Source organism: Macaca nemestrina, chromosome 10 (assembly GCF_043159975.1).
Source record: "Macaca nemestrina isolate mMacNem1 chromosome 10, mMacNem.hap1, whole genome shotgun sequence".
Taxonomy (NCBI): Eukaryota; Metazoa; Chordata; class Mammalia; order Primates; family Cercopithecidae; genus Macaca; species Macaca nemestrina.
In genome coordinates, this window is record NC_092134.1 from 136361804 (window position 1) to 136378975 (window position 17172).

Genomic DNA, 17172 nt, shown 5'->3' on the forward strand with positions numbered 1-17172 from the left:
TCTGAACAGAGATCCTTCACACCCCAAACCAACAAAGACATGTGTGTCCTCAAGCCCTGCCCCCAGCAGGATGTGCTCCTCCCAGCCTTCCCTGTGCGAGGCTGCCTGGTGGAGCGTGTGATCTTTTCTCCATGTGTCCTTCTGTGCCTCTGTCTGCTGCCCCTGCTCTGTCGTGTCCTCTGTGAGCCTCTCCACCCTCCAAGCCCCTTTCCATCGCAGTACACTGGACGCTGAGGTTTCCATGGCAACATTTCAGACTTTAATACATATTGCTAGGGGTGATGGAAGGTGAGTAGGGCATCTGGTCACTTGGATGGGAGAGAGCAGGGCCTTCTGAGCCCCAAATCTAGCGCCCATCTCCCCAGAGTCTGGAGGCAGCTGCCCTACTCTCAGGGCCAGAATGAGGTGTTACTCACTCAGGCTTCCTCCTCTGAGTTCAGCAGGCCTGCTTGGGCTCACAGGGTCAGCTGGGGAAAGATAGGGTTGCCTGGGCCCCAGGATCCTCCCCAAGCCCTTGCACTTTCTTCGGCCCCCGTCAGGGAGCAGCGTCTCCCTGCACTTAGTCCCAAAGGAAGTCCAACGGCTCTGCTCTCAGGGGACCCAAGGGAGAGTCGGCGGGGTGAGAGGCCCAGTGGCCGGGGCCGACGAGGAGAGTGCCCTGGTGAGGCAGTCGGAGAAGGCAGAGGTGTCTCATCGATGAAGGTGGTGATCTCCTCCCGGAAGAAGCCAGGGCCCCGTGGGGGTCCCCCACCTGACCCCAGAACCCCACTCTCCAAGAATTGGCGAAGGCTGGCCAGCCCCCCACCACCTTCAGCCTCCTCCTCGTCCGCCTCATCCTCCAACCTGTGTCTTTGTCCCAGGTACTCAGGAGGACCCCCGAGGGCCCGGCTTTGGGCTGGGAGGACCCGGATGTCATCAGAGGATGACCACTTGTGCAGGAAGGAGCCTGGTTCCCGAGGGGTAGAGAAGATGTTTGTCTCATCATGGGACAGACGCCGGGATAGGGGGACCTGGGAAGAGGAGCGGGTAAGACCTGAAGGTGCTGCAGGGACAGAGGCAGAGGAACCAAGTGGGGACTCCAGAAGATGGTGCCACCTTCTTAACCTTCTTCAAAACGTTTGCTCCGGTGGGCAAACCTGGCCCCACAAGATCTGAAGGGATGCCTCTCTTACTATAGTTTTCTTTCACCCAACTTTATGGTGCCCTGAAAGCCAGGGATAGGGAAGAGGGGATTGGGGTGCATAACAGACACTGGAGAAAAGTGATGAGGGGCACCAAGGGTAGGAGGTGTATCCCCCAGTTCCATACCTGTAAGTAGTGGACTCTCTCAAGAGGAGGGAAGAGCATGTGCCTTCCAGGCAGCAGCTTCACCTGGGCGGGGTCCCGGCTCCCTGGTCCTGTAGCTCCATTGGCATCAAAGCGAACTTTGCAAACTCGGCCCTCTGCATAGTCATCACAGCCCCCATCTAGGAGAGAAAATGGGCAGAGCAGTTACAGGCAGGGAATGCCTACCACCCCCGACCACTGCCTTGATAAGCTCCCAGAGACCCCTTTAGTTCCCATTAGCCTGTATGTGTCAAGAGGACAGTGAGAGTAGCTAGCATTTGCTGTGTTCAGTGCTAAATCCTGAGTGGAGTGCTTCATACATATAGATGAAGTTATTGAAACAATTACATGCCCTCCCCCAAGAGCCATCCCTATGGCTGGGGGCCTCTCTCAGGAAGCTCAGGTTCCCCATAGTGCCAGAGCTGGGTAGTGTGGACTTCTGGAGGGGAGCCTAGGCCCGGCGAAGGGAGCCCTGAGTGCTGCAGGAAGCAGTAAGTGGACAGCAGGGTGCCTGCTTAGGGAAAGGGGAGCCCAGGGTGGTGCAGGTTCTGTCCAGTAGGGGGCACTCCAGGGCAGCCCATCCTCTGACTGAGAAGGAACGGCAGGAAAGGGAATAGATAGACGTCCAGGAAAGCCAAAGCCCAGCCCCTCTTCTGACCGTCATCTCCATCCTCCTCAGACATGATGGCCACGCATTGCTCCCACACTGTGCGCACGTCGGCGCGGTAGCGCTCGCAGGACCAGATGAAGGAGGGCAGCAGCAGCGTCTGTGCCATGGAGCACCACAGCACAGCCAGCACCATCCAGGGGGGGGCCGAGTCCGACTTGAGAGAGAAAAAGCTCACCACCTGGGGAAGGGTGGGAGTGGGCTGGGTCAGGGCCAGAGCTGAGGAGCCCACCTGAACCCCATATCCTAGTGCAGCTGGTGGGCAAGACGTCAGAAGTAATGCCTGATCCCTGTGATCCAACAGAGGTGAAGCCGGAGGTGGAGATGGAGTGAACAGAGGGAAGGAACTGACTCAGAGGAAGGTAGGGGAGAGTGCTGGAGGCAAAGCCCTGCGGTCAGGAGGGAGAGGAACAGAGGTGGACCAGGAAGCGTAGAGACAGAGAGGAACCCAGGAACAGTGACTAGATGGGGTGGTGGGGTGAGCCCTGTGGGGTTTCCACCCAAGACTGCTCAGAGACCATGTGGCATCCAGAGGGAAGGAGGGAATGGAGAGTGGAGCCCAGCAGCTGGATGAGAGGTCTGCGGCTGAACTGTGGAGCTGCAGGATGGATGACGGAGCTGGAGGACAGGTAGTGGAACTGAAGGACGGTGATGGAGCTGAGGAGTGGGAACTGAAGCAGATGCTGGAGCTGGGGTAGACAGGGTAGTGGGAACTAAAAGTCAGATGATCAAGATGGGGGCCACAAATGGAGTGGGGGATGGACAGAGGAGAGGAAGATGGATGATGGAACTAGAGGAGAGATGACGGAGCTGCTGTATGGCTGATGAAGTTGGAGGTCAGGTGATGATGCTGGGGCCTGGATATTGGGGAGAACAGGTGGGGAGGACCCCGATCTCACCAAGATGGGCACCCCTGTGAGTGAGTCATAGAGAAAGACGATGGCGCTGACCAAGTTGGTGACCTGCAGGGATGTCTTGGCAGACTCTGAGCCATCCAGCGAGGACCGCCGCTTCCCTCGGGCATCCTCCACCACAATGGCTGGCACCTCAAAAGCTGGCCGGGTACCCAAGCCCCCTGGCCCACCCGCTTTGGTCCCCCCACCGCCCCCCACTCTCCGGGCCTGCCGAGCCCTCCTGGGCCGGGCCCACAGTGTCTGGTAGAAGGTGATGGCCACACAGACCAGCCCCATGACAATGCCCCCAAGTAGCAAGAGGCTGAAGCAAACACCAAAGCCGAGGCCGATCTTGGAGACTATGAACTGGCAGCCGCGGGCATAGTAGCGCTCGCCGTTGTTGTGCCAGCCAATGGAGGGCAGTGTGGAGAGGATGAAGCTGACCATCCAGATGCCCACGACGGCATGCAGCGCCTGCTTCTTGGCGTTGCTGAGGCGGTAGTTGACTGGCCAGCGCACCATCCACATGCGATGGTAGGAGAGCGAGGCGACCGTGAAGCAGGTGGCCAGGGCCAGGGTGTAGTAGGTGGACACGAAGACCTTGCAGATACTCTCGTTCCAGTCATAGTCGGAGGAAGCCTGACGCCGCAACTGTACCACAGCAAAGGTGGTGAGGGGCACAGCTGCCATGAGTATGTGTGTGCCCGCTAGGAAGCACAGCAGCAGCTCCAGTGGCTTGTGCTTCTGCTGCTTGGCCGAGATGCTGAGGATGATCCAGGCATTGGCCAGCAGCGCCAGGAGCCCACAGGCCAGCCAGGACAATGCATTGGAGTGCAGGGAGGCCTCCTCTGCCCTGGCCCCGCCCCGAGCCATCCTATTCTCAGCCCCCCACCCCCTTGAGCTCCGTGGGGGTGGGGGCTAGGTCTCACCCAGGAGCCCCACTCACAAACATGCCCATGATCCCCACAATCCTCGCCCTGTCAGCAGGCAGGCTGCCCCCAGGCTCACCCCAGTGCTCAGCATTGCATGATCGACCCAGCTGAGGGCAGATGTGGAGGGCAGGGGAGGAGACTGAGGGTCAGCAGAGGCAGTCCTCAGCTTTCATACTGGGCGGGGCCTTCCTTAAGCATCCCTGCAATTGATGGGGCAGGCAAGCTGGCTACTTTCCCAATTGTGAGGCTGGCTGGGGGGTTCTGGTCCCCATGCTGGGACGTCCGGGTCTCTTTTTCCTCTGGTTCTTGACTAGTCAGGAATCTTCTGGATGCCCCAGGGATTTGGGGGTGGGGCTCAGCCCCCTGGACAGGCTGCAAGGGAAAGATGAGATGTGGGAGGGAGAGGGCAAAGGTCTATAACCAGCCTCCTGTGCCCCCTTTCTTTTTTTTTTTTTTTTTTTTTTTTTTTTTTTTTTTTTTTTTTTTGAGACGGAGTCTCACGCTGTTGCCCAGGCTGGAGTGCAGTGGCGCGATCTCGGCTCACTGCAAGCTCCGCCTCCTGGGTTCACGCCATTCTCCTGCCTCAGCCTCTTGAGTAGCTGGGACTACAGGCGCCCGCCACCGCGCCCGGCTAATTTTTTGTATTTTTAGTAGAGACGGGGTTTCACTGTGGTCTCGATCTCCTGACCTTGTGATCCGCCCACCTCGGCCTCCCAAAGTGCTGGGATTACAGGCTTGAGCCACCGCGCCCGGCCCTGTGCCCCCTTTCTTGAAACTATAGGGATAACTGATTACTAGGGCCCTGAGGGTCATTCAGAACATTCCTTTGCCTTAAATCAGACAGCTAAACACCCCGCACAGATGAGAGCCCCGCTCTTCCAGACCTCTAGGGAAGAGGGTATTCCCACCTCCCTGTCTCCTTTAGCCCTTTCTCCTCCCGCTGGAACTCCCGGGTTCCTTCTTAGAACATCCCCTGCTCAGCACTACTCCACCCCTATCTTCAAGTCCCTAAATGTCTCTTCAGAACTACTGATGGGAGACACATGACTGGTTTCCTCTTGAGGGTTCACAGTGAACGGGGATATGGCATTACAGCCTTCCTCCCCTACCTGCCGGTCTCCTGGATGCGGGGGTCTTGGTGCTTAGCCCCTACTTCCCCAAACCTGGATGATCACCCTCCAGCTCCCCAGATCTGGGAAAATGGGAGAAAGGAGTCTGGGACCGAAGGGGGTGCTAGGGAACCTGAAGGCGGGGAAACCGCTGACATCAGAAGCATCCAGAAATGGAAAGAGGGGGAACTAGGGAGAAGGAGGAGAGTTTGAGCAGAAGAGAAAGAGGGGGCAAAGTGGTAGTATCTGAAAATAGCAGGAAAAGCTCAAACCCCCTGGAGAGGAGGCTTTGGAGGGAGGAGGGACTGGAGGAGGGAGGGAGGGAGGGAGCAGTGAATAGGAGGCTGAGAAGAAAAGCCAAATGTTCAATAAGGTGCTGACTCCCGCGGGGAGACCTTGACTCTTCCTCCCTGGCCCAGAGCCTCAGTTTCCCTCTGATGGGAGGAAGGATGGTCCCAGTTTTAGTGCGTGATGCTGAGCTTCAGTGAGCCCTGGGAAGGGGGTAAGGGAATCGGGTGAAACCCTGAACAGAGTGAGGCTGTAAGGAAGCGCATAATGGCTTTAGGGTAAGTGGGGTAAAATGGGGCACAGCAGTGAAAGGGTCTGTTTCCCATGGAAGCAGCTCAGACCCTTGCTTTCCCCAAGAGGTCCTGGTCCACCCCCACCCTTGGCTTCCCTCCGGAGCCCAGTACACCCTAGTTGCCATGACAATGGCCAGCCAGAGGGAGGTGGAGGGACTTGGCCACAAGCAGCCCCCAGTGTCCTCTCCTACAGCCCTGGACCCCTTCCCACCCACCTCTACCCAGGCCCGGCTGGTGGGCTCAGGACGAAAGAGATAGGGAGTCAGAGAGGGAAGGAGGCAGGAAAGATGTGAAGGACAGAGAGAGGGAGGTGAAGGACAGGGAGAGATCAGAGGAAGGTGGGAAGGGGGATCTGGGAGGTTCCCTGGCCGACGGGGTCCCTCGCCCTTTGGGGTGAAGGGGTAAGGTCAGGCGGCTCCTCCCTCCTGTCCCCCTCCAGGTTCTCCAGGGCAGAAACAGCAGGTGGCTGGGAGGAGGGGTGGCCTAGGGGAGAGGAGGCAGCCTGGGGGGGAAAGGGAGGCAACACGGGGGTTGGGGCAGGGGTCGTCTTACCTCTGGCTGCGCCCAGCACTGCCATGGAGACCGCACTCCCGACGCGGCTCTCTCAGGCTCGCGCTGCCTGCCGGCTCCAGCTCACCCGCCCTCCTCCCTCCTTCCCTCTCTCCCTCCCTCCCTTCCCCCGGGCCTCCCTCCTCCCCCTCAGTCCCGGCCTCCCTGGCTCAGCCTGCGGCTCACTCAGTCTCTGCCCCTCTCACTCTCCAGGACCCTCTCTCCCACGGTCATCCTGCCAGTGAGCCCAGGCGAGGGGGACTGCAGGACAGCTTTGTGGGGTGGGGGGCGGGAAACGAGTGTAGGGTGGGGAACTGGACGGTGGTGACTAGGGGAGGAGGGGCAAGGAAGGCGCCGAGAGGGAGGCGGGTGAGGAGGATGGCTGGGAACCGGCTTCATTGGTGAAATGGTTCATGTCCTGCCCCCACCCCTTCCCGTTTTTCAACACGAACACAAGCTCCAAGAGGCAGCTGGTGTTGTTGGGGACTGAGGAGCTAGCTGTTCGGGGAGGAGGAAGCGTGTGTCACTGTGTATATCTGTGTGAGGGCTGGGCCTTGAGTTTGGGAGTGAGGGGGCTTGTGGTGCAAGCTGGGGCTGCTTGTGGAGTTGAGGGTGGGTGTGCACAAGCTAAAAGGATGTGGGCGCATGCATGCACACAGACACACACACACTGCTTCCTCCTCCTGAACACAAACACACGTGTTGGGGATACAATTTGCACACACATGTTACAGTTTCTCACAGTCCTTTTTCTCTGCCACACACATACACCAGGAGAGCTCACGCAACCCTGAGTCTCTCCCCCACGGTATATCACACACGTGTAATTACAGAGTCTCAGCCTCACACACACACAGGCCCACACAGAGCCCTGTGGGTTGTGGAGGTGGATAGCCAGCCTCCACAGAATTTTTCCCTCTCCAGGGAAACTTCATCTCCTTCCTGGGGCACGCCAGGCAACCTCTCCTCTGGGTCCAACCCCAAAGACCAGAAGATTCCTGGTCCCCAGAGAAGGGGTCTCTCTCTCTTTCTCTGTCTCTCTCTCTCTGTCTCTCTCTCTGTCTCTCACAGACACATACACACACACACACGAAGAGCATCTTCTTTTAGTAAGTTTATTGTATTTTTCTTTCAGCTCAGGGGAGCAGGGGTGGAGAGTGGGCACAAATGCAAAGTAAGCAAATGGGGAGCCCCAGCAGCAATAGGGTGGTCTTCCTGGAAGAGGCAGGCTGTAAAGATAGGAGGAGATGAAAGAGGGAAAAGGAGTTGGGACTGAGGGAAGTGGTGAGGAAGGGTAGGAAGAGAGGGGATCCTGAGAGAAATGGGTCAAGAAGAAGATGATTTGTAACCCTGATTTCCCTGTGTCCTGACTGGTCTGGAGGAGGGTAAGGGAGGGTGTGGGGCAGGCGCAGAGCCTGGCACAATCACCTTTGAGGTCCCTTAGAGGGTTCCCTCTCAGGCTAGCTATCCCTTCTCCCAGCAAAACTCACTTCCAGGAGGTTCTGTACAGGGTGAGTGGCTGGTCACTGGGCATTGTCTGCCACAGGGCCTGTGCTCCCAGCCTGCACTCTGATCAGAAGAGCCAAAGGCTTTGTCCTCTGGTAACAGATTCTGCCACCAGCGGGGGATGAAGGAGGAATTTTAGACAGGGAGGCCTTCATCCCTGCTTATAAATTCTCTAAGATGGGCCCTTCCCATGGGTGCTGTGCTCCTGCGAACCCAACAGTACACCCTGAGTACCCACCACTAGCCACTGGTGACAGCCGTGTGGCATTTGTCCCTGCATTCAAGAGGCAGCAGTGGAACTTGGGACAAGGGACCTGGGTTAGTCCCGACTCCAGCACTTGCTAGCTGTATGACCTTGGGTAATCAATCATCTAGCTTTTCTGAGCTCTGATTCTGGTCTGTAAACTGGAGATGATCATCTTAGTTCTGTCACTGCCAGCCTTGTAGGATTTTTGTAAGTCTCAAACAGACAGAGGATGTGAAGCATCCCTTGTGGCTGTGTACATGGGGCTGTGTCCAGTGGGGCTGCCTGTGCAAGGTCAGGATGTGAGTCTGTGGCCCCACCCACATAGGGTGAGACGCAGGCAGCGTGGGGCAGGAGGTGCTGGCTGCCAGAAACCTCTGGATCTGCATCTATCCTTGACTGGCTTGGCTGTGTGATTTTGTGCAAGTTCCTGCCCTCTGTGGTCCCAGGGTCCTGTCCTGTGAAATAACAGTCCCATGTTCCATGCTTCTGGACACCTAGCCTCACCCTCCATGCCAGCCAGGGCTGGCCCTGAACACTCCCCTGGGATCCAAATGAGCAGTGGGGGAGAAGGTCAGAGAGAAATAATGAGAGAAGAGCTAGGGCTTGAAGGAAAAGGAAACGGTGGGGAGAATGGTGTGATTAAGCCTCTGGAAAATAGAGAGCAACACTTAACCAATGAAGCTGGGGCCTAACCCAGGAGAAACAATGGCAAATCGTAGAGGAGGCGAACAGGAGGCCAGAGGCCTAGGATCTGCTACATTCATCTGGTCCGCAGGCCATGAGCCCAACGGGAAACGCGGGGCAGACACCTGGGGAGGCTGCAATTGGGATCTCCCTGGCCTCGTGCCTCAAATGGGGCTACATGTCTTCTGAAACCGGCTGCGGAACAAAGAAGAAGGGGAGCAGGTCTGTCCCCACTGCAACCCCTTTATGTTCTAGCAGCTCCATGGCTTTTCCAGCGCAGTGCTAGCCTCTGGGCAACAGCTGCAGAACTAGTCCAGAAAGGCCCTGGCCTGCTGCTCCTTCAGCTCCACCCTCCCACTTCCGCCTCCTTCTAGCTCCTGGCCATCTTTTCCCACCCCTCTATCCTCTCCACCACACCCCTTTAGCCCCAGTCTCCTCGCCTCCGCTCCCCCGAACTCTCCCTCCTCAACTCCTTCCTCCTGTCCATCCTCCCTTCCTGCCCCCTTTGTCCCCCCTTCCTCCCCCTCCTCTCTCACTCCCTCTCCCCACCCTTTTCCCCTCTCCCAGCCCCTCCTCCCAGATCCTTACTGAGGGCACTGGCAGGTCTTCTTTTCACTGAGGAGTCTCTTGATCTGAGACATCCGCTCTGCTTGACGCTGTCCAGGGACAAGAAAGGGAGTCATGAGGGTTCCAGGCCTCCAGAAGGGAGGTGCCCCTTGGTGGGGGGATTGGGGGAAGCTGGGAGAGGAGAAGCAGTTACATAGCTCAGGCCATCTATCCTGGAATTAACTCTCTGCTCCTTTCTGTCTCTCCCTTGAGTGGCATCTGGGTCAGGGCAGCAGGGGAACTTAGGGGTGGGCAGAGGGAGCTGGCCAAAAGCAGGTCCCATATACGGGATCTCCTGGTATGGGACTCAGGGGTTTGAGAGCCCTGTGGGGACCAGGTGTGGGGTCACTCACCCTTCGATGCCGGCACCTGACACAGAAGAAGATGCCTAGCCCAGTGAAAAGCAGGAGGCCCGCAACGCCCCCCAGCACAATCAGGGCCATTGGCTGCACCGGGGTGGGCCATGTGGGCACAACTGCAAGGGAAAGAAATGTGCTCAGTGCACCACCCTCCTCCACAGGCCAGCGGACTGAGGACTGACCTGCAACCCCGCCTGGCCAGTCTCTGGTTTGATCCTGGGGTTGGGAGAGAGGGGCAGAGTGCTTGGGGACTCTTAAAGGCCGCCAGTGCTGGGGAATCGGTTTTATGTTTGAGAGACCACAGGGCACTCTGCAGAGGTAGAAGCAGTGGTCTAGACCCTGGACTCTGTGTGTGTGTGTGTGAGTGCGTGTGTGTGAATGTGTGTGTGATGTGTGTGAATGTGTGTGTGTATGTGCATGCATGAGTGTGTGCATGTGTGTGAGGATGTGTGCGTGAATGTGTGCATGTGAGTGCATGTGTGTGAATGTGTGCATGCATGTGTGTGTGTGCACGTGTGCATATGAATGTATGTGAGTGTATGAGAGTGTGTGAGTGTGCATGTATGAGAGTGGGTGTGAGTGTGCGTGGGTGAGAGTATGTGTGTGAATGTGTAAGAGTGTGTGTGCATGTGTGTGCATGTGTGAATGTGTATGCATGCGTGAATATGTGTGCATGTGTGTACATGTGAGTGTGTGTGCGTGAGTGTGTATGAGTCTGTGTGAGTACGTGTGTGTGAGTGTACGAGTGTGTGAGAGTATGTGTGTGAGTGCATGTACGTGAGTAGATGTGTGTAAGTGTGTAGGTGTGAGTGTGTGGATGTGTGTAGTGTGTGTATGAGTGTGTGCGAGTGTGTGAGTGATGTGTGTGTGGGTGTGTGAGAGTTTATGTGAGTGCATGTGAGTGCATGTGTGTGTGAGTGCATGTGTGAGTGTGTGTGTATGTGTGTCTGGATTTGGAGAAAAGCCAGGAGCCGGGGAGGAGGGCTTTTGGTCAGGTGGACCCCATTCCTAGGCTGTAGACCTGAGGGAGTCGGAACTTGTAGAACTACAATTGGCAGCCTAGAGCCCAGGACCACAACCCACCTCACCTCATCACTTCTATGCCTCCAGGACACCATCCCCATAACCCCCCAACTCAGGCATTGGGAGGCTGGGACTCTGGGTGGTCTCTGCCAACCACAGGAAGGCCCCGTAGCGCAGGAGGCAGAGGCCATGGAACCTGCGTCCTCACCCTTGATGTTGGATTCTAGCAGGACCTGTCCCGAGTCACTCAGCAGACACTGCCACATCCCCGCCTCAGGGTTCAGCACCCACACCGCCTTCGCCTGCTTCGAGACCGTTGCCCCCTTGTTCTCCAGTTTCAAGCTCAGCGTCAGCTTAGGGGAGGTGGGTCCCCACACTTCACAGGTCAAATTTTCCTGGAACTGAGTGGCTGCAGAGGAATGAGAGGCTGAGATTGAAAGCCTGAGATTCAGTGGAACAATTAAAATGGTACTCTATATGGGAGGCCTTCTTTTAGCCTTTTAGAGCAGATTTTCATGCAGTCGTATGAGGAAAAACAGCGTTTGGGGTCCAGTGGTATTGGATTTGAATCCCAGCTCCGCTGCTTAGCAGCTGAGTGCCTCTGGGCAAGGGACTGAACAACCTGCGGACAGTAGTAAAAGCAGACATACATGTAGTGTCTGGATGGGGCCCGGCCGGTGCTGAGCATTAAGTGTTAGCCATTATTATTTGTGGAGTTGTTATGATGATAAGGAGATAAGGAAGCCAGAAACTCAACTTGGAGCTTGACATTATCATCATTACTATCCTACAGAGAGCAGATTTCATTATCTTTATTAGACAGGTCAGGAAGCAGGCCTGAAGTGGGAGGGGGCTTAGTCAGGGTCACAAAGGGTTGGTCACAGGCAGAACGGGAACCCCGGTTCTTAGCCCAAGTGGTTTGCGGATCTTCAGTGAAGCCAGCCCCACGCCGGCTCATAGATGTCTCAGCTCAAAACCAGCCCCAAACCCAAAGGGCCCTCCCTTACTTCATCCAGGTAACCAGGGCCTAGGCATCCCCTCTTGGGGCCTGGCTTGCCTCAGAGGGAGCCCTGGGCCAGGGCCCTCCACCTCCTTCCCCTGCCTGCCCCTCCCTGGCCTGGCCCCTCACCTCTCATCACCACGAGGTTCACTTCCTGATGCAACTTTCCTGTTTTCGCTTCAAGGGCCAGCGTGAGGTTTCCAGAGCCAGCATACTGAGGCAAGGCCTGGGGCAGGGTGAGGTGGAGCGGGAGCTTCTTGCCCATCTGGAGCTTGGGGTCCTGGGTAACCCGTTTTACAGACACTTCCTTGTTCTTCAGGTCGAAGGTAATCCAAGACTTGGAGGAGGAGGCCCTCTCCGCCTGCCACCACAGCTCGCCACTGCCCGTCAGCTTTTCAAGTGTAAAGGCGAGTGGGAAGGAGAACTCCACCTGTTCCCCCTCTTTCTTATAGACTGTGCTGGAGGCCTTCTGGAAAGCTGGAGGTGGGAAGGGAGAGACCCCGAGTGAGGAGATAGGAAGATGAGACTGCACGAGTGGGGTCGGCCTGCGGGGGCAGCAGGGAGATGGAAGGGGACCCGATGAGAACAGACACCCACCTTGTCATTTCAGATGCTTCAGTTCCTTCCTACCTCTCCAGCCTTCTCTCCCCTCTTCCACCCAGCATTTTCCTATAGCAGACCACCTCTCTCCTCCCAGAAGCCATCACAGAACAGCCCAGCCACAGGGGATCCTTGCTGTCCTCAGGATTCCTGGACCACAGAAGCCATTTGGCCTCCACTCCTTAGAGCCATAACTCATCACCCTTCACAAAATAAGAACGAACACTTAACTTTAACTAGGGCTTACTCTGTGCCAGGCACCATTTTTAGTGCCTTGCGTGTATCAGTCCTCAACTTAATACAAGGTAGGCACTATGGCAGTTAACATCATCCCCATTTCACAGAGGCTGAAACCAAGGTGCAGAGAGGTTCAGTAACTCACCCAAGGTCACATGGTTGTGGCAGAACCAGGATTTCAATCAGGGTCCATGCACTAAACTGGCACACTACACTACCTTATGTCCCATAAGCACCCAGGGGACAGGATCTGGGGTAGGACCTCGGTCTCTCCACAGTGGCCTGACTCAGGGGTCCAGAGGTACAACATAGAACATCATCAGGGTCGGCTTGCTGGTGTTAGTGTCCGTGAGTAAGTGGATTTGCCGACTTGGTAGGGGTGGGGAGCTGAGGCAACAAAGAAAGTAAACGCCCTGACATTCATCCTTTGGGGCCTCCAGAGGAGACTGGGGCCTCTAGCATCCTTACCTTCCCCAGCCCTTCCTTTCTCCATGTCCACCACACTGAGGGGTGGCTGTCAATCAGCCCCCTGATAATGAGGGTCCCAGTGAGTCCTTCAAGAATGGCCTCAGCTCTAGGGGACCTAGCCTTCTCCACTCCTGACCTCCCAGCACCAGACCCAGAAGCAGGGAAGTGAGAGCAGAGGGAGGGGCTGTCAGCTTCCGGGGCAGGGAGGAGACTGCGGGCAGAGGGGCTTCCCTTACCTAGCACCACGATGTCTATTTTGAACTCCACCGTCTTCTGGTCCTGCGAGACGGTGCATGTCCAGGTGCCACTATCCTGGCGCTCCAGCTGAGGCACAGAGAGGGTCCTCCCCCCCTGTATGTTTTTACCCCCTGGACTCCTACATTTCACTGAGGGGCTACTACCAGGGGGGCTCTCCAAGGTCAGGGTCAGGCTTTGCCCCTCAAGCAGGTGGGTGTCAGAGTTGGCAGTCACTGTGGAGGGAAAGGCCAGCTGTGTCACACACATACCATCCCCAAGGAGAAGGGCAGAGGACAGGAAACCAAGAACATCTCTCCATTATCTCCATCCCAACATCTCCTTCCTCCCAGCACCCAGCTGCCCACCCCCAGCCAAGACAGGGTTTCCCTCTCCCCTCCTCTCTCTCTTCTTTCCTCCTCTCCCCTCATCCTCTCTTCCCCAGTCTCTCTCTCTCCTTCCCTTGCTTCCTTCCCTTTTCTTTCCTTTTCCCAAGGCCTCTTCCCTCCTCCGCCCACCACCATCCCCCACCTAATCAAAAGGGCTTTGAAGAGATTCGGAGGCCAGTTTGACAGCCTGGTCCTCTTGGGGCTGCTGCGGTATCACCAGCTCAGGCTGGATTTGGTGCAGGGGTGGGAGTAGTGGGGAAGAGAACCAGCCAGGAGGTATCCTCGTCCCCACCTGCCCCACTCACATCCGAACACCAGCAATTCCACCTCCTCCTTCTTGTTCTCCACTTCACAGATGTAAGTATCTGAGTCTTCTATCTTAAGATTCTTGATGATCATGGAAAAGCATCCTTGGTCCCAAAGGCTTTTTCTTGAGTCAGCACGATCGCTCAGCTTGGATGGACCTGGGAGCAGAAGACAAATGGGAGAGGCTGAGGTGCCTTGGAGACATGGCACCTCTGGCAAGAGAATGCCCACAGCTCTTCTGATCTCAATTGCTAATTTCCTGCAACATCTGCTCCTCATTCTAATCAGAGAAACCCAGTCTGGTAAGGAGGTCTCATCATATCCATTTACCTGGCTGGGACAGTGGCTCACAAATACAAATAAAATCATATCCTTATTTGGAGAGCACCAACTCCTACATGCCAAATACTTTACATGCATCATCTCAGTAATCTCCACAATAATTCCAAGAAATAGATATTGTCAACACTGTTTTGCTTATTTTACAGATAGAGAAACTGAGACTCACACACTGAGATTAAGTAATTACCCAACTCTCACACATTGTAGGAGAAGAAACCAGTACAATTTCTTTGGAGGGTGATTTGTACTATATATCAGAATTACAAATGTATATACAAAGCGAAATGTCCATCAATAAAGAATAGGTTAAATAGCTCATAGCTCACCCATTCAGTGGATTGCTATGTAGCCGGAAGAGAGGAAGAGGAAGTGCTTTGTATACTGATTTGGAACCGTATCTAAGAAACATCACTAACTGAATAAAGCAAGGTATTAAACAGTCTACTATTTGTTTTTAAAGGGAGAGAAAATATATTCTTTGTATATGAAAAGAATATTTCTCGAATTAAACATAACAAAATGAGGCCATTAAAAAGAGTTATAACGTCTAAAAAAAAAATTAAAAAAGAAAGAAACTGAGGCCAGGCATGGTGGAAATCTCTCATCCCAGCTCTTTGAAAGATCGAGGTGGAAGGATTGTTTGAGCCCAGGAGTTCGAGATCCGCCTGGGCAACATGGCGAAACCCCATCTCTAAAAAAAAAAATTTTTTTTAATTAGCCGCCTTAGGAGGCTGAGGTGGGAGGATCGCTTGAGCCCAGAAGTCAAAGGTTGCTGTGAAACAAATGAGATGGCACCAATGCACTCCAGTCTGGGTGACAGAACGAGACTAAGAAAAATTAACTGGGTGTGGTGGTGCATACCAGTAGCCCCAGCTACACCGGAGGCTGAGGTGGGAGGATCACCTGACCCGGGAGGTCGAGGCTGCAGTGAGCTATGATCGTGCCACTGCACTCCACCCTGGGCGACAGAATGAGACCCTGTTTAAAAAGAAAAAAAAAGAAAAAAAAAACTGGGAGGCTGAGGCACAAGCATCGCTTGAGACTGGGAGGCAGAGTTTGCAGTGAGATCGAACCAATGCACTCCAGCCTGGGTGACAGAGTGAGACTGTCTCAAAACACACACACACACACACACACACACACACACACAGATAACCTTGGTTGCCTCTAGGAAGAGGAAGTGAATACTCATGTGTAGGAAGAAAGCTTTTCACTATATGCCCTTTGCTTTTTTTTTTTTTTTTTTTTTTTTTTGAGATGGAGTTTCGCTCTTGTTGCCCAAGCTGGAGTGCAATGGCACGATCTTGGCTCACTGCAACCTCCGCCTCCCAGGTTCAAGCACTTCTCCTGCTTCTGTCTCCCGAGTAGCTGGGATTACAGGCATGTGCAACCAAGCCCAGCTAATTTTGTATTTTTAGTAGAGACAGAGTTTCTCCTTGTTGGTCAGGCTGGTCTCGAATGCTCAACCTCAGGTGATCTGCTCACCTTGGCCTCCCAAAGTGCTGGGATTAGTGAGCCACCACACCCAGCCTGCTTTCTTTTTGTTTGTTTGTTTGTTTTTATGGAGTTGAGTGTTGGATCTCTGCTCACTGTAACCTCTGCCTCCTGAGTTCAAGGGATTCTCCTGCCTCAACCTTCGGAGTAGCTGGGATTACAGGTGTGCACCACCACATCTGGCTAATTTTTGTATTTTTAGCAGAGACAAGTTTTCCCACATTGCCCAGGCTGGTCTTGAACTCCTGACCTCAAGCAACCCGCCCACCTCAGTCTCCCAAATTGCTGGGATTGCAGGTGTAAGCCCCTGCGCCCAGCGTATATGCCCTTTTCTGCGTTTTGAATTTTGACTCCCCTAAGTGGTGGAGCTAGGATTAAAATGCAGCCTGTCAGGAGTCTGGGACCAACCTGGGCAGCAAATAGACACCCTCATCTCTAAAAACAATTATTTTAAAAGAATTAGCTGGGAGTGGGTGCCTGTAATCCCAGCTACTTGAGAGGCTGAGGCAGGAGGATTGCTTGAGCCCAGGAGTCCAAAGTCACAGTGAGCTATGATTGTGACACTGCACTCCAGCCTGGGCAACAGAGGCCTCATCTTAAAGAAAAGAAATTTTTGGCCGGGTGCAGTGGCTCATGCCTGAAATCCCAGCACTTTGGGGGGCCAAGGCAGTGGATCACTTGCGGTGACGAGTTCAAGACCAGCCTGGCCAACATGGTGAAACCCCATCTCTACTAAAACTAGAAAAAAAAAAAAATTAGCTGGCACGTGGTGACGCATGCCTGTAATCCCAGCTACTTGGGAGGCTGAGGCAGGAGAGTTGCTTGAACCCGGGAGGCGGAGATTGCAGTGAGCCGAGATCACGCCACTGCACTCCAGCCTGGGTGACAGAGTGAGACTCTACCTCAGAAAAAAATAAAAATAAAAAATGTTTTTAAAAATAAAAATAATTCAGGCTGTTTCACTATGCAATGCTATCTCTGGAAAGTTCTTCAGGCATAAGTATGTGTCTCCTTTGGCCTCTTCTTGTAAAATCTAATACCCATCACCAAGGGAAGTTTTCTCTTTAGCTGTCCGTTTTCTGGGGTGCGGTGGCAGCTCCAGAATCTCTATAGAACAGGGCTTTAGAATCTAAATTTACATAGCAAACAGTTCTGCATTGCTTTGTTTTTACTTAGAATGTATATTTGGAGGAATGGGGCAAAAGTGGCTAAAGACTAAAGCCTCTCAGCCTGCTTGGCACTACCTCTGCCTCCCTGAGATGCCTAGGCCCTCTCCCTCTTTCTGCCTTGGTGTGGGAGCCTGGATACCCATTCAGCCGCTCACTCTCCTTTCTCTCCTCTTCCAGACCACACAGTCCTCTTCCCCACTGCTCAGCTCTCACTGTCCAGGAGCCTCTTCCAGACAACCTCACAGCCTCGGCACACAGTTGCCCCAAGCTTCCCCGGGGCACGGCAGGCACCCAATCCACCCCACACCTTCAGTTTCACTCTTTTTTTTTTTTTTTAGATGTCCCTACTCAAGACAACCCGGACCCACCCTCCCCCTTTATTTGTTCCTTCAGTGGTTCCTGCCCTACTTGCTGTTTCCCTGGATCTACACACTGCTTTAATTCCCCAGCT

General features: G+C 54.6%; 2 protein-coding genes across 7 annotated transcripts in view; both read right to left on the reverse strand.

Annotated features, from left to right (window-relative positions):
• Positions 1-236: 236 nt before the first annotated feature.
• Positions 237-6170, reverse strand: LOC105484208 (G protein-coupled receptor 162). 3 transcript variants are annotated; one of them, XM_011745644.2, is made up of 6 exons: positions 6061-6136; positions 4928-5418; positions 2893-4190; positions 1985-2174; positions 1309-1466; positions 237-1010 (listed from the first exon to the last, which is right to left on the reverse strand). In XM_011745644.2, exons 3-6 carry the CDS (start codon positions 3757-3759, stop codon positions 456-458), a joined length of 1770 nt encoding a protein of 589 aa, XP_011743946.2. In that variant the 5' UTR covers positions 3760-4190; positions 4928-5418; positions 6061-6136; the 3' UTR covers positions 237-455. The 3 variants fall into 3 exon arrangements, with proteins under 3 accessions (XP_011743946.2, XP_011743948.2, XP_011743944.2); XM_011745646.2 differs by lacking the exon at positions 4928-5418 and having other exon boundaries at positions 3895-4190; positions 6061-6170; XM_011745642.2 differs by lacking the exon at positions 4928-5418 and having other exon boundaries at positions 6061-6170.
• A 1023-nt stretch (positions 6171-7193) lies between these two features.
• CD4 (CD4 molecule) overlaps positions 7194-17172 on the reverse strand; it is a 33305-nt gene continuing 23326 nt past the window's right edge. For 3 of the 4 annotated variants that reach the window (XM_011745628.2, XM_011745629.3, XM_024793509.2), the window contains 7 exons: positions 13716-13874; positions 13024-13257; positions 11612-11959; positions 10691-10891; positions 9454-9575; positions 9083-9150; positions 7194-8689 (listed from right to left, as the gene is read on the reverse strand). In XM_011745628.2, the coding sequence (XP_011743930.2) occupies positions 8659-8689; positions 9083-9150; positions 9454-9575; positions 10691-10891; positions 11612-11959; positions 13024-13257; positions 13716-13874 (1163 nt within the window). In that variant the 3' untranslated portion in view covers positions 7194-8658. 4 annotated transcript variants of the gene reach the window in all.

Bases quoted from the DNA above. Each gene is read 5' to 3' on its own strand.
- LOC105484208 (XM_011745642.2), bottom strand. From the start codon at position 3,759: ATGGCTCGGGGCGGGGCCAGGGCAGAGGAGGCCTCCCTGCACTCCAAT. The intron at 2,175-2,892 runs GTGAGATCGGGG...ACCCTTCCCCAG, and splicing joins TCACAGGGGTGCCCATCTTG to GTGGTGAGCTTTTTCTCTCT. The intron at 1,011-1,308 runs GTATGGAACTGG...TCCTCTTCCCAG, and splicing joins AGAGAGTCCACTACTTACAG to GTCCCCCTATCCCGGCGTCT.